General features: G+C 43.7%; 1 protein-coding gene across 2 annotated transcripts in view; it reads left to right on the top strand.

Annotated features, from left to right (window-relative positions):
• LOC128840667 (E3 ubiquitin-protein ligase TRIM68-like) overlaps positions 1 to 10196 on the top strand; it is a 35414-nt gene extending 25218 nt beyond the window's left edge. For both annotated transcript variants that reach the window (XM_054034948.1, XM_054034949.1), the window contains exons 3-6: positions 3539 to 3561; positions 4191 to 4303; positions 8005 to 8043; positions 8749 to 10196. In XM_054034948.1, the coding sequence (XP_053890923.1) occupies positions 3539 to 3561; positions 4191 to 4303; positions 8005 to 8043; positions 8749 to 9305 (732 nt within the window). In that variant the 3' untranslated portion in view covers positions 9306 to 10196. The remainder of the gene's footprint in view (positions 1 to 3538; positions 3562 to 4190; positions 4304 to 8004; positions 8044 to 8748) is intronic.
• Positions 10197 to 16652: the final 6456 nt, after the last annotated feature.

Raw genomic sequence — 16652 nt, forward strand, 5'->3', positions numbered from 1 at the left:
TGTAGGCTGTGGATTTAAAGTTGCAATATCACAATAACTCCATGTACAGACATACTTCTTCTAGAATAAGAGTGGAATAAGCTAAGCCAGAAAAAGGCACTCTTATTCCAGAATAGGAATATCCACACAGGGTGCTATTCCAATATCTATTGCACTTTAAATTCACCGCCTACATAACTCCAGATTAACTTCCCTATTAGACAAGCCCACACAGTAAACAGTTTTGAGGCTTCTTTGTGTTGTAAAAGCTGCCCAGAGTGGGTGTAAAGAAAAGGCCATGTGGCCCCGGAGAAGGAGTTTTGGGCTATGTCTATACTACAGAGTTTATGCTGGCATAGCAATATCAGCATACCTATGCCAGGAAAGTCCCCTGGTGTAGGTGCAGCGTACACCAAAAGAAGGAGTTTTTCTGCCAGGGTAAGAATGCCACTTCCCCAACACATTAGGTACATTGAGAGAAGCACTACATCAGCACAGCTATGTCTTGTACACTGTGGGCTTATCGGCATAGCTGTGTTCATTAGGGGTGTGTTTTTTTCATTCATTCCCCAGCTGACAATCTGTGCGCACACAACTTTTAAAAAGAAGAACAGGAGTACTTGTGGCACCTTAGAGACTAACAAATTTATTAGAGCATAAGCTTTCGTGGACTACAGCCCACTTCTTGAGACCAAACCTGAGACTCAGGCTTTCATTGTGTTGTTGGGATAAAATTACAGTGAGTTAAGCAATGGTTTACACTTAAAACTTATAACAGCATAGCTATGTCAGTCAGGGATGCAAAAAAACCCACTTCCCCTTGCTACTCAGTGTTTTCAGAAACCACAGCAGGGGTAACTTAACTATTTCACTCCAGGTGGTGTCAGGAATAAATCAATGAGAACACAGCAGTTCCGTGTGATGAATCCTAGAATATTAGTGTTGGAAGAGACCTCCCACACTGCAATATGAGACCATTGCTTCTTGTTCTGTCATCTGCCACCACTGAGAATAACCTAGGTCCATCCTCTTTGGAACCCCCCTTCAGGTAGTTGAAGGCTGCTATCAAATCCCCCTTCACTCTTCTCTTCTGCAGACTAAATAACTCCAATTCCCTCAGCCTCTCGTAGTAAGTCATGTGCCCCAGCCCCCTAATCATTTTCGTTGCCCTCTTCTGGACTCTCTCCATTTTGTCCACATTCATTCTGTAGTGGGGGGACCAAAACTGGACACAGTACTCCAGGTGAGGCCTCACCAGTGCCAAATAGAGGGGAATAATCACTTCCCTCGAACTGCTGTCAATGCTCCTACTAATACAGCCCAATATGCCGTTGGCCTTCTTGGCAACAAGGGCACACTGTTGACTCATATCCAGCATCTCATCCACTGTAATCCCCAGGTCCTTTTCTGCAGAACTGCTGCTTAGCCAGTTGGTCCCCAGCCTGTAGCGTCACATGGGCTTCTTCCTTCCTAAGTGCAGGACTCTACACTTGTCCTTGTTGAACCTCATCAGATTTCTTTTGTCCCAATCCTCCAATTTGTCTAGGTCACTCGGGACCCTATCCCTACCTCTCCCCCCAGCTTAGTGTCATCTGCGAACTTGCTGAGGGTGTAATTCATCCCATCATCCAGATCATTAAAGATGTTGAACAAAACCGGCCCCAGGACCAACCCCTGGGGCCCTCCATTTGATACCAGCTGAAACTAGACATCGAGCCGTTGATCACTACCCGTTGAGCCTGACAATCTAGCCAACTTTCTATCCACCTTATAGTCCATTCATCCAATCCATACTTCTTTAACTTGCTCGCAAGAATACTGTGGGAGACTGTATCAAAAGCTTTACTAAAGTCAAGGTATATCACATCCACCGCTTTCCCCACATCCACAGAGCCAGTTATCTCATCATAGAAGGCAATCAGGTTGGTCAGGCATGACTTGCCCTTGGTGAATCCATGTTGACTGTTCCTGATCACCTTCCTCTCCTCCAAGTGCTTCAAAATGGATTCCTTCAGGACCTGCTCCATGTTTTTGCCGGGGATTGAAGTGAGGCTGACTTGTCTGTAGTTCCCCGGGTTTTCTTTCTTCCCTTTTTTAAATATGGGTACCATATTTGCCTTTTTCCAATCGTCCGGCACCTCCCCAGATCATCACAATTTTCAGAGATAATGGCCAATGGCTCTGCAATCACATCAGCCAACTCCCTCAGCACCCTTGGATGCATTTGATCTGGACCCATGGACTTGTGGAATGAAAGATTAATGCAAGTATGCTCTATCTAATTTATTAGTTTTAAGCACAGACATAAGCAATAGGTTTAGAACATCCAAATACTTACCTAAAGTCTGGAATGGTATTGAGCAGATACACAGTGGCCAGTTGCTCACCTGCCGGGGAGTAAAAGTGTCAGGAATATCATCTCCCTTAGGATGGCTTCAGAGGACCGCTCCAAAGTACACTCTATTATCTAGACTTTTTATAAGTAACAAAACACATAGGTCATAATGACCCCTAAGTGATCATCACTTTTCCTAACTTTCAATAAACTTCTAATATCAGAGACAACTGGACTCAAGGTCTTCCATCCACTTATCTTCCTTCAGTCTCAATTATTTACCTTTCTCTCCTCTCTTTTGACCTTGCCTCTAAAAGCCTGCTTTCAAAATAAACCTTAACTACGCGGTGTTCTATTTTATTAATTCATGGTGGCTGAATGCACATAATATGGTTCAAATTAGCTTGATCATACACTGGGTTACACTCCCTCCCTCCAATCCAGGGCAACACCCCTAGCCAACATAACTATGTCAACAAGCCTCCCGTGTAGATACAGATATGCCGACAAAAGAGTGCTTCTGTCAGCGTAGCTCATGTTGTAGTAAATGTCTAAACTGAAGCACTACTTCAATGCAGCTGCAGAGCTGCAGCTGTGCCACTGTAGCATTTTAAGTGTAGATATAGCCTGTCACCACCTGTGCTTGAAGAAACAGGGCTTGTGTACATTTGGTAAATAAATAACATCCCAAAAATACCTGGCTCCACATCACCAATTTCTGCTCCAAATGTGAAACAGACTTGTGAGGCCCCCCCAAATCTCCTGGAGTCAATGATACTCTTTCCATGGATAAAATCACCAAATAGAAAAGGCAATGAGCAGTTATGATGAAGATCTGACCTTCTACCAGACTTAATTATTAATTCAACCAATGATCCTCAGACAAACATATGTGTTAAGGTGAAGTCATGGTTGATATTACAAATTTCTCAATTAAGAGTAAAAATCCTTCAAAAACATTGTAAGTAAGAAACAAACAAAAACATTAAACAACCAGAAATACAGTGTTAAATGTAAAGAAGCTACTCAGTCTGGAAAGTCATAGCAAACATAAACAACTTTAACTCTGCACTTTTCATGATGCCTTGAGAGACTTGGAGCACTGTATCCATCCATAACAAAACTTCATCATAACAATAACACAAAGATCTGATTTTAAGAACTATTTTTTTGTTAACTACAACATGTACATTGAGCTTCCCTCTCTATTTCTCTCTCCTCTAGGAGGACAGCAGCATCTTGAGCAGGTAGGTGTCCTCTCCTTAAATGTCAATAAGATGGGAAGGGTTATTAACCTGAAATATTTTCCCAGTAAAGTCCATCCCTGGAGGACTTTCTTCCTTGGGATTCCAGGAATGGAATATGGGCTTTTCACCTCTAGGCCACTGGATCCTGCCCAAGTCAGCAGGGATCCAGAATGTTTACCATCTGAGGAGTGTTCAGGGAATTGTGAAGTATACTAGGGAGCCGAGCCGGAGGTCTTACTCCAGTTCCCGGTGGGCAGGTGTCCACAGAAAAAAAAGAGCACCAGAAATATGATAACAGAGAGTGAGAAATTTTTAAGGATAAAAGGAGGAGATAGGCACCAAATTGTCTTTTCTGCCTTTGAAGAGGTCCTCTCATATTGTTCAGAATAACACAGAGCTCGAAAGTAAATTGGCTTTGGAGACTGAATTTCTTTCTTATCCCTAGATTACCATGGATTCTCATGGGTAAGGTTGAAGCACCATGATGGAACACCATGGGGGAAGCTTATACTGCAATTGCCTGAGCTATACGTGCTCTGAGGCTGGCATAAACAAAGTAATTCATTCCCTAGGCTCCTTAGGACAGTAACTTTCCCTAACATGAATAACAATCTTATTATTTTCTCTAGGCGTGTGGAGGTGAAGCTCCAGCACCAAGTGGAGATTTCTCCTGAACTGTCTGAGAGCCTCAATACTTATAACCAAAGTGATGCTCTAATGGAGACTCAGAGGAAATTCAAAGGTACCGAGAAGGGGAGCTAGAAGGATTCAGTGGGACTACTCATTTCCTTAAAGTTAGGCACACGCACAAGTTAGCAAGATCTCCTCTTTAGAAATTATGCTGGAAATTTTGGACCTTAACCTCTCTGTGCCAAATCTTGAAACCTTGGAATCTCGATGCCCTCATCTTAAAATCAGGGATGATAATATCATGAAAGTAGCACAGTAGTACAGACTGTGCAGCTAATGGAGATTTAGTGCACATTAAGGGTTTGCATTTTGTGTATCAGCCATTTCAATGTGTACTAACTCTGTGTAGAGAAGCCCTTAAAGAATGTTAGTATAATGTCATGAGCTTGAAAAGAAAAGATCCTTTTAAGAGGGCAAGTGAAAGCAACAAGTTAAAGAAAAGAACATATAACAAATGGGATGTGGGAAGGAACTGACAATTGATAAGGGAAGCTACAAATATTCATGAAAAATCTATGACCATTAGGGTTAATGACAATACAGAGGATTTAAAAAAAAAAATAAAGTAGAAACAAATGAGATCATAACAATGGTGTAAGTCTATAACCAAATGGAGATGGTAAAATACTTCATGATAAGTACTAGAACAGGTTACCTAGGGAGGTTGTGGAATCCCCATCACTGGAGGTTTTTAAGAACATGTTAGACAAACACTTGACAGAGATGGTCTAGGTATTGATTCATTTTTCCCCAGCACAATATGACTTCTTGAGGTCCCTTCCTAACTTACATTTCTATGATTCTATGATACAGACAAGGAAGATGTATTCAGTAAATACTTCTGTTCTTTATTTGGAAAGAAGCTGGATTATATATTCACAGTATATAATGGCGATTCTAACAGGTTAGAATCTAATGATGAGCTCTAAATTAGCTGTTACCACACAAGAAAGGGATCTTGGACCCATTGTGGATAGTTCCCTGAAAACATCCACTCAATGTGCAGCAGCAGTCAAAAAGGGGAACAGAATGTTGGGATTCATTAAGAAAGGAAAAAATAGTAAGACAGAAAATATTATATCGCCTCTTTATAAATCCATGGTACACCCTCATTTTGAATACTGCGTGCAGATGTGGTCACCCCATCTCAAAAAAGTTATACTGGAATTGGAAAAGGTTCAGAAAAGGGCAACAAAAATTATTAGGGGTATGGAACAGCTTCCATATGAGGAGAGAGTAATAAGACTGGGACTTTTCAGTTCGGAAAAGAGATGGCAAAGGGGAGGTTAATAAAATTGGGACTTTTCAGCTTGGAAAAGAGACGGCTAAGGGGAGATATGATTGAGGTCTATAAAATCATGACTGGTGTGGAGAAAGTAAATAAGGAAGTGTTATTTTTTACTCCTCATAACACAAGAACTAAGAGTCACCCAATGAAATTAATAGGCAGAAGGTTTAAAACAAACAAAAGGAAGTATTTCTTCACACAATGCACAGTCAACCTCTGTGGATGTTGCTAGAGGATGTTGTGAAGGCCAAGACTATAACAGGGTTCAAAAAAGAACTCAATAAATTCGTGGAGGATAGGTCTATCAAAGGCTATTAGCCAGGATGGGCGGGGATTGTGTTCCTAACCTCTGTTTGCCAGAAGCTGGGAATGGACCACAGGGGATGGATCACTTGATGATTGCCTGTTCTGTTCATTCCATCTGAAGCACCTGGCATTGGCCATTATCCTAGTATCTGAACCCCTTACAGTTCAGTGTATGTATCCTCACAGCACTCCTGTGAGATAGGGAAATACTATTATCTCCTTTTGTACAGATGGGGAACTGAGACATAAAGTGAATAAGGGTATGGCTACACCACAAACTAAAGTGGAACTGTAGCATGGACAGGTATATCAGTGCTAGCTTCAGGGCATGTCTACATGGTGTAGCAATGCACAGAAGGGGGCTGTGATTTCTAAAATGCACCAATGCTCTGTTAGCGTTCCCTAGAGCACTCTAACTAGTGCAGTTTGAAACGATAGTTCACTAAAGTACACTAGGGAACATTTAGTGTGCACCAGCAGGGTCTGCACACACCAGTTATTGTGCAACACAAATTAGTACACTTTAGAAATTACACCCCTTTCGTGTGCATTGTTGCACCATGTGCCCTTAATCTGCCAAGCACAGGTAACAATAGCCGTGAAAACGCAGCACCATGAACCAACAATCTGAGTACATACCTAGGGTTCTCAGCAGGCTTGTACTGGATGGGGAGCCCGTGCTGCAGTCCATGTGACCATAAATTAATTACTCTTGTTGTCCATGTTAGCTAGCCTACCCACGCTACAGTTATACCTTAGTTTGCAGTGCACATGTACCCATAGCGTTCCAAGGCTACACAGGGAAGTCTAGGGTGAAGCAGAGAATTAAACCTAGATCTCCCAAGTCCATGGCTCATGCCCTAACCACTGGGCTTGCTTCCCCTCACCAAAGCTGTCTCCATTTTTGGTCCAGAGTCTCTCTGTGTATTTTGTTCCTATCTGCTCCTCTCTGTATGTAACGTGCCTTGCTTCACTTCTGCTATATTAACAAATAACTAACAATAAAACAAAATAAAACATAATTGTAAAATAATTAGGGCTGTTAATCGCAGTTAACACAAGGGATTAATTTGTTTTGAGCTAACTCGATTAAAAAAATTGTGATTAATCGCAGCTTTTAATCGCTGTGTTAAACAATAATAGAATACCACTTTACATTTATTATAAATATTTTTTGTTTTTCTACATTTTCAAATATTGATTTCAATTACAACACAGAATACAAGGTGTACAGTGCTCACTTTATATTATTATTTTTATTACAAATATTTGCACTGTAAAAAGATAAAAGAAATAGTATTTTTCAATTCACCATAAAGAGATTGCACTACAGTACTTGTATGAGGTGAATTGAAAAAAACTTGCATCTTGCATCTGAAGAAGTGAGGTTCTTACCCACGAAAGCTTATGCTCCTAATACTTCTGTTAGTCTTAAAGGTGCCACAGGACCCTCTGTTACTTTTTACAGATTCAGACTAACAAGGCTACCCCTCTGATACTGTTTCTCTTGTTTCTTTTTTACAGTGCAAATATTTAATCAAAAATAATAATATAAAATGAGCACTGTACACTATGTATTCTGTGTTGTAATTGAAATCAATATATTTGACAATGTAGAAAACATCCCAAAATATTTAAATAAATGGCATTCTATTATTATTTAACAGTGCAATTAAAACTGAGATTAATTTTTTTAATCGCTTGACAGCCCTAAAAATAATCCAATATTCTTCCTCAGTGGAACAATTTACCATTTGGGGGGGAGGGGTCTCCATCAGCAGAAGAGAGAATGCTCTAGTTCAGCCACAAGTTACTAACCCCAAGTGGGAATCACTGGGTGATGTTCTCTAGTCTGAGTTCTGCAGATAGTCAGACCACATCATCCTAATGGGCCCCTCTGGCCTTTGACATCTATGGGATGCTAGGACGAATTGGTAAATAGAAATGAAAAATTGTTTAATTTTAATCCAGCCTCACTTGAAAAAATTGTGTCTTTCTTCATTTCTCAATCTCTGTCTATTTCTTTCTATGCTCCTATCTATGGGCCTCCAAAAGACAAGTTTGTTAATTAATAGAGGGGATATAATTACGACTGTATCAGCATTTCTAATTTCTGTCAACATTTTTTTTTTCTCCGGACAATCCGACATCTGAATTAGAGAAAAAAATATTTCAATCTATGGGACCAGATGAGAAAGGTAAGTCCTCATGTGGATTTTTCTCTTCAAAATCTGGTAAAATTCTCACAAAAATCCTAATTAATTTATACATTCCCTAAATACAAATTAAGCTGAAACAGAGCAAAACACCCCACTGAAATTTAAAAAGAAAACAAAAAATTAAATCTAAGGCAATCATCCCACAATAACAGACTCAGCTAGCACCCAAACAACCTTAACTCTGTCCCTCTGCTACATCCTTCTATCCCCTTCCTGGACTCTCCCCTGCTCTCTTTCTCTTTCCCTTAGGATGGGAAGAGCAGCTTGGGGTCACTGCTTTCAGGAGTGGGGAAAGGATCTCTCCCCTGTGCCACTTCCTCGGCTGTTTTCCCTGCCCCAAGTATCACTGGTGGCTTTGCTGAATGTTGTGAACTCCAGCTCTGCTACCTCCCAGTCTGTCTCTGCAGCTAGGAGTGTGGCAGAGCCCCACAGGGGGAACAAGGAGCAGCTTGGAAGGTTTCTGCACTCATAGCAGCAGCTACAACAGTACCCCTATTGATTGTGGGACAGGAGCTGCAGTGAGATCCCTGCCCAGCCAACCAGGGAGGCATCTCCTTGCGACAGAAGCAGAAAATCAGGGAGTGTTCTAGTTGGACCAGAGCTGCTGGGGAGTGTGAGAAATGGCCCCCAGCCTCCCCCAGGGCTAAGTTCTGCCTCTAACGCTCTGATTCTCTCTCTCCCCAGTGAATGTGACTCTGGATCCAGATACGGCTCATCCCCGACTCGTCCTCTCTGAGGATCAGAAAAGTGTGAGATGGGGATTCACACGGCAGAATCTCCCCAACAATCTGGAGAGATTTGACAATGATCCCTTTGTGCTAGGTTGTGAGGGATTCACCTCGGGGAGACATTGCTGGGAGGTGGAGGTGGGGGAAGCAAGAAGCTGGGTTTTGGGGGTTGCCAGAGAGTCTGTGAGCAGGAAGGGAAGGATCAGTGTTAGCCCTGAGCAGGGCTTCTGGGCTTTGCGGCGGAGCGGGGCAGGGTGGTTGGTGGCTTACACTTCCCCTGAGGGGACCCACCTCCCTTTTGCTGATAAACCCAGGAGGATTCGGGTCTCTCTGGACTACGAACGGGGGCAGGTGACATTTTTTGATGTTGATAATGAGGCCCTGATCTTCACTTTCCCACCGGCCTCTTTCTCTGGGGACAAAATCCGCCCTTTTTTCTCAGTTGGGGAAAGAGGAATATACACATCTTTCTCATACCTGTGTGGGCCATCCCATATCACAGTGTGTCCCTGAGACATGGGGGAAAATATCCCAATGACTCTCAAGAACGTCACGAGGGTGGAGGACTCTAGCAGTCTTAAATGGCAGAAAATGAGAGAGAGGTGGAACTCAGGGAGAGAAGGTGCTGTGGGGAGTGTGACGGTGGAGTTTGGAGAGGGGAAAACCTATAGAGAAGATGTTTGGGAGTGGAGAGGTGAAGTTGGCTAAGGAGATAGGAGGGGAGAGTCAGTTACCCAGCAGAACAAAATACACAAACCTTAACATGCATTGTAGAAGGGGAAACCAATATGGAATAAATGTAATTCTCTTGCAAAAAGGAATGGAAAATGTTTTAACGGAGAAATTAGGAAAGAAAATCCTTCTTTGAGCCAATGTTATCTTCACTGTACTTTGCTTTGTCTGTATCATTGCAACAGATCTAAATGTCAAAATAAGTTTTGGCAGTTCAATGAACACACTGCCTTTTAGTAGCTGGCATGTCTGGCTCTGACTATCACCCACCCCCATTCAGCATGGTGCTCAGTCCACTTCTAGCAGTAGCGGGAGAGATTGATGATCCTGCTACAGCCTTAGCTAACAGAGCTGGGTCTCATAGCTCAGGCAGTGGTGGGTCATGCTTTAAGATCCAGAGAGCACCACTTCACTTCCAGCTGACAATAACTCCTTCCCCCCACCTCAGCGCAAGGCATGGCATAATATAAACATAGTGGGCCAAATTCAGCCATTGTGATCAACCTCTTCAGCATCATTGCTGCTGGCAAGTGGGGGCACTGAGAGGGGAATTTGAATCAAGATTAAAAAAAAAAAATTCTGGAGCGCATCTTTTGTGACCAGTATGAGAAACAGGAGCATGTTCACTTTTTGTTGAAATGAACTTCAAATAAAAACAAACATTTGAAAGTCCTGCAGTCCTGTTTGTGATCTCAGGAAATGTCATCATGAGAAATACAGGAGAGATGCTATGTTCTGTGGTAAGGAATCCAGAAGAGAGACTGGGATACCAGACATTATTTTGGAGGTAATTACAATTCACAGGAGAATATTTCACTTGTCTAGGATAAAATTCACCTTGATCACTGAGTGGAAGGCTCTGGTAACATACGAGGTCCGACAGCCAGGATTCTGCCTGTAGAAACAGACAGCATAAGAGATGGGCTCTGCCTGGATTAGCGTGGCCTCATAAAAAAGTCCTTCAGAGAACACGTTAATGTTGATGCACTCTCTTACATCTGAAAGTAAAGACACAGTCGTGAGTCAAATCAGTGGAGGCTCTTTTCCTACCAGACAGTCCCAATGTAATCAGAGATAGCTGTGAAACAATAGAACAGACTCAGTCATGGTGGCATGCCCCCATCAAAGTATTTTGGTTTTCTGCTGAAATAGTTCAGTTTTGGGACATTTGTTTGTTTGATGAAAAATCAAAAAAATGTCATGGAAAACAGACACTTTTAGTGTAAAATTTTTGTTTAAATGAAACCCAAATTTTATCAAAAATCAGTTTTTATACAAAAATTTCAACCAGTCTTACTCATAGGGCCATCCCATGAACCTTTCCATAGGTTATCTAGGCCTGCCAAGCATTTCCATTTCTTTTCATAGCTCACAATGGGCTAGCATGTTCTCAATGGTGATCCATTGATGGTTTGTCAGTCTTCTATGTCCAATGTGGCAAAATGAGATTTTCAAAGCCTCCAGTCCTAAGGGCTTTGGACACCTAAATCAGCAAGAATGTCCTTGCCTTCTCACTGCTTTTGTAACTCATGTAAAGGAAGCAAACCATAGAAATGTAGTCACAACCTTCACTCCAAACTTTTTATTTTATTTTATTTTATTTTTGGTCTGTGGTTAATTAAGTACTTAAGGTGGAATTTCAACAACACCTAAGTGAGTTCGGTGCATACGTCCCATTCAAAGTCAATGGGATTTGTGCTCCTAACTCCCTTAGGTACTTTTGAAAATTGCAGTCATTAGTTGGGAGCTTCATTTTGAGGATAAGGATCATGAAGCCTCTTAAGAACATGCTGATCTTTGTGTGTGTGAGTTATCCCTTTGAGTTCAAATTTACGCACATGGAGAAGGGTTTGCAGGGGAAAAGACTGAATGGTCACTTTAAAAAAAATGAGAATTTGCATCTGGCAACTTTACGTTTATTTATTCTTACTTCACATCATAGCCAGGAGTCAGCACACATGCTAATGTTGCCTTTCACTCCTCAAATCCCCTGACACTAAACGTGGGGTAAGAGAGAAGTGGCTACAATGGGAGTTCTCCCTGAGCAAAGATTTCAGAGTCCATTGAGACAATGTGAGCCATACTGTGGTCTATTCCCAGATACAGCAGGGAAATGAAACTCAGCAAACTTCACATCAAAGCGTTTCCTTTGAATTATTCTTACAGATGGGAGTTTCTGCTCCATGGATATGTCAGGGATGTTGTCCCACTGTTCCAACCCATGGGTTCCACGATCTGTGTTGGGGGAAGAGGGCTATGCCGGAGGCAATGAATGGAGATCATTGCTGAGGTCCTTTCCTCTGCTCTTCTGTCTGACCTGAGGAGCACGGTCTGTGCAGAGGCTGTGCTGCTAGAACCTCAGAGGCAGGTTGCAATGGCCCCTGTGTCCCCACAGAGAGGAGTCTGAGGAGCAGGCTTGTGCAATTCAGGGGACACATGGAGGCTTCAGGGCTCCAGGGCTCTCTGCTGGTGGCCAGCTCATACTAAGGGCAATGACGATGGGCTCTCAGGATGAAGAGAGTTTTTTTGCAAACAAAGTTTCAGCAACAAACTCTGCTGTTTTCTATCACTGTGATTAAAGGAAAGAAAAGCCATTTTGGATTTTTTCTTTCTACACCCCAAGGGTAATAATTCTTAGCAAGCAAAGGGTTAACATGCACCTTTAGCACTAGCCTTTAATTGAAGAGCAGCTGGTATTTCTTTACTGTCATGTCTGAAGTATTTATGGTTCCTGTGTCTACTGGTTAGTGTTCTCTCTGGGGAGACCATGGCTCCAGGCTCTGCTCCAATGACTATTTTCTAAAAAGTGGAATAGCTCAAAGAGGAGAGACTGCAAGAGCCCCAGCTCTCGGAGCCCAGTGGCCAGGGAACTCCCCTCAGAGATGAGAGACCTGGGCTCAGGCCCCTGCTCCAGGCCAGGCAGAGAAGGGATTTGAAGCTGTGCATCCCTCAGCCTGGCTGAGTGCCCTCACTGCTGGGCCATAGATGACAAGGCAGCAGGGGTGAAAGTAACTAAAGGACCTACCGGTATGCCGGAGTCCTGAGCCTCAACCGGACGAGGCGGGGCCTTTCAAGATTTAAAGGCCCTGGGGCTCCGGCTGTGGCTGGAAGCTCCAGGGTCTTTAAATCACCCCGGAGCTACCAGCTGCAGAGGTGGCTGGGAGCCCCAGGGCTCCAGCCACCATGGAGCTCTGGGCCCTTTAAATCACCATAGGAGCCCTGCCACCGCTACCCCGGGGCAGCAGGGCTTGGATGGGGATTTAAAGGGCCCGGTGCTCCTGCCACTGCGGGGAGCCCCAGGCCCTTTAAATCCCCGCCCAAACCCGGCTGCCGGAGCTCTGGCGGTGATTTTAAGGGCCTGGGGCTCCCCACAGCGGCTGGAGCCCTGGGCTCTTTAAATCACTGCCACTGTACCAGACCATACCGCCTTATTTTCACCTCTGCAAGGCAGGCAATAGTACCATCCCTCTCATTTCCCATGAGAAGGGGTTAACCTGGTGTAGGCCCCTCACCCTGGAAGAGAGTTTATGGCTGTGAATCCCAAGTAGGGAGAGCTGCCTCCCTCCAGTTTAGAGCCAGGCACCTAAGTCCTTTGATGGATGGGGCTTAGGCCACACTGCTGGCATGTCCTATTGTCTGGCTGAGGCAGCTTCCCACTCAGAGCGCTGTCTTTTGTGGGATCCCATTCTTAGGCCCCTAGCTCTCCCGGTGCATTGTACAGGGAGCCGGGGTGCCTAAAAATAGGCGCTGTAATGCTGGGTCTGAGTCCCCTTTGTGAATCTGGCCCTTTCCACCTCCCTCACACAGAAATCCCCAAATGCTCCTGGTCAAGGTTGAGGTGCAGCCCATTTGTGGAATGAGGAAAATGAAACTCAGCTCCTCTCTTCCCTGCACTGGGGCTTCTGAGAATCCAGCAAAAACCTTCCAGGCTCAACTGACCTGCTCCCTTTGCTTGGAGCTGTCCAACAATCCAGTGAGCACAGCTTGTGGGCACAGTTTCCACTGTGTCAGTGCAGCGAGATGTTAACACAGAATGTCTGTGATTAGGGTGTCAAGTGGAACAACTGAGTCATTCCACCAAAATTCACACAAATAGGCAAGACTCATTGTCCACTTGGGTTAGGCCTCAGTTTCCCTGATCATAAATAAATCAGTTGTTAAAACTTCCCTTTCTATGTGGAGGGTATTTTCTGTCATTTGTATCTCCTGATCTATTTCGGGATGGAATCTGTGACCCAAACACCAATAGGGACACGGTTCCCTTTTCACTGTGAAAGAAACATTGACCTTGCCATTCCGAGGCTGCACTGGGGCACTCTGCATTCCCAGAGAGGGAGGGGAGGGAACAGCAGCCATGAATAGCCTAGAACCTAGCCTCTGTCGGTGAAAAGACAGAGCCCGTGTTGGGGAATCTGTGGGCTGAGAAGACAGCTAAAGTCAGGGACAGTATCCCCCACTCAGAGAAAGGAGAGCAGATGGGTGGCTGAATTGCAGAGCATGTGCAGTGAGACCCCATCCATGGAGAGTGAGGATGAGGGAGATGAATGTCTGAGAACCAACTCCGCCGCTTCCTCTCAGTGCCACATCTCACACACACACACAGCTTCATTGACAAGGGACCTGAGCGCCCTGCTGTCAAACTCTCCCCTTCCCTCAACCCACAAGACAAGGAGCTTATCATCTCAGATCTCACAACCAGAAGTGCCTGTCCTGACCTGCTGCTGCTGTACAGCGGCTGTGTGAGGGCTCCTCACTGTGGATCAGAGAAGTGAATCTCTTTTCTGTAGCTCCTTCTGGTCTGTCCGGGCCCAGCCACTGAAACCCAGGAACAGGGCTTGGAAGAGACCAAGGAAGGGGTAGAGCTGAGCAGTAATTTTTTAATGAAACTTGTTTTTGTTGTTAACAAATGCTGATCAATCAAAACCAAACTGTTCACATAACAGGACTGAGTTTGACAAATCGCCTGATTTCAATTTTTAAGTTTTGACATTGTTTAAATGTTTTGTTTCAAACTGGTCAAACCCAAAGATCCCAGCTTTCCAGTTTGAAATGGCTGTGTGTTTCCAAGTTTTAGCTAATTAGACTAAAAAACACTTGGGGTCAAACAGGATTGTGTGAGAAAATGCACAGGGTATAGTTAAGTGTCCGAAATGTTAGGGTTTGCAAAGAAATTCTCCTGCTAAACACTCACCACTCCATGAAAGGACTCCAGCTCCCTCCATGTCCCTGCCCAGTCCTTTCCCTATTTTTATTTACTGAAACAGAAACAAACCAGAGGTGAAAGATTGTGTCTTGAGGAGCAAGAGCGACCAAGCTCATTCTGAAGATCCAGAATGAAAATAAATCACTAAACTCTCTGAGGAGATTTCTTGTCTCAGGAAGCTGATCAGTGAGCTAAGGGAGAAGTATCAGAAGCCAGTGAGCAAATTCCTGCAGGTGAGACTGTTTGAAACATCCCTGATCCCAACACAGGGACAAGACAGTCAGAGATTGCAGTGTAACTCAGTGTGGGCATTCCTGAAATGTGAATTACTATTGTTCTTTGAAGAATTACAGACACACAGATATTGGAGATGGAATTAGCCCTTTAGCTCAGCCCTTATATAAGGGCAGTAATATATTCTCCATCTTATTCTCTCCCTCCTCCTTCATAAGAACATAAGAACGGCCGTACTGGGTCAGACCAAAGGTCCATCTAGCCCAGTATCCTGTCTACCAACTGTGATCAATGCCAGGTGCCCCAGAGGGAGTGAACCTAACAGGTAATGATCAAGTCAACAGTCAACAGTGTGCCCTTGTTGCCAAGAAGGCTAATGGCATTTTGGGCTGTATAAGTAGGGACATTGCCAGCAGATCATTCCCCTCTATTCGACATTGGTGAGGCCTCATCTGGAGTACTGTGTCCGGTTTTGGGTCCCACACTACAAGAAGGATGTGGAAAAATTGGAAAGAGTCCAGCGGAGGGCAACAAAAATGATTAGGGGGCTGGAGCACATGTCTGATGAGGAGAGGCTGAGGGAACTGGAATTGTTTAGTCTGCAGAAGAGAAGACTGAGGTGGGATTTGATAGCTGCTTTCAACTACCTGAAAGGGGGTTCCAAAGAGGATGGATCTAGACTGTTCTCAGTGGTACCTGATGACAGAACAAGGAGTAATGGTCTCAAGTTGCAGTTGGGGAGGTTTAGGTTGGATATTAGGAAACACTTTTTCACTAGGAGGGTGATGAAGCACTGGAATGGGTTACCTAGGGAGGTGGTGGAATCTCCTTCCTTAGAGGTTTTTAAGGTCAGGCTTGACAAAGCCCTGGCTGGGATGATTTAGTTGGGGATTGGTCCTGCTTTGAGCAGGGGGTTGGACTAGATGACCTCCTGAGGTCTCTTCCAAACTGATATTCTATGATTCTAAATGATCTCTCTCCTGCCATCCATCTCCGCCTCTGACAGAGTCTAGGGACACCATTCCTTACCCATCCTGGCTAATAGCCATTAATGGACTTAACCTCCATGAATTTATCCAGTTCTCTTTTAAACACTGTTATAGTCCTAGCCTTCACAACCTCCTCAGGCAAGGAGTTCCACAAGTTGACTGTGCGCTGTGTGAAGAAGAACTTCCTTTTATTTGTTTTAAATCTGCTGCATATTAATTTCATTTGGTGAGCCCTAGTTCTTGTATTATGGGAATAAGTAAATAACTTTTCCTTATCTACTTTCTCCACATCACTCATGATTTTATATACCTCTATCATATCCCCCCTTAGTTTCTTCTTTTCCAAGCTGAAAAGTCCTAGCCTCTTTAATCTCTCCTCATATGGGACCCGTTCCAAACCCCTAATCATTTTAGTTGCCCTTCTCTGAACCTTTTCTAGTGCCAGTATATCTTTTTTGAGATGAGGAGACCACATCTGTACGCACTATTCAAGATGTGAGCATACCATCAATTTATATAAGGGCAATAATATATTCTCCGTCTTATTCTCTACCCTCTTTTTAATGATTCCTAACATCCTGTTTGCTTTTTTGACCGCCTCTGCACACTGCGTGGACATCTTCAGAGAACTATCCACGATGCTCCAAGATCTTTTTCCTGATTTGTTGTAGCTTAATTAGCCCCCATCATATTGTATGTATA

The sequence above is a fragment of the Malaclemys terrapin genome, chromosome 7 (genome assembly GCF_027887155.1).
Source record: "Malaclemys terrapin pileata isolate rMalTer1 chromosome 7, rMalTer1.hap1, whole genome shotgun sequence".
Classification (NCBI taxonomy): domain Eukaryota; kingdom Metazoa; phylum Chordata; order Testudines; family Emydidae; genus Malaclemys; species Malaclemys terrapin.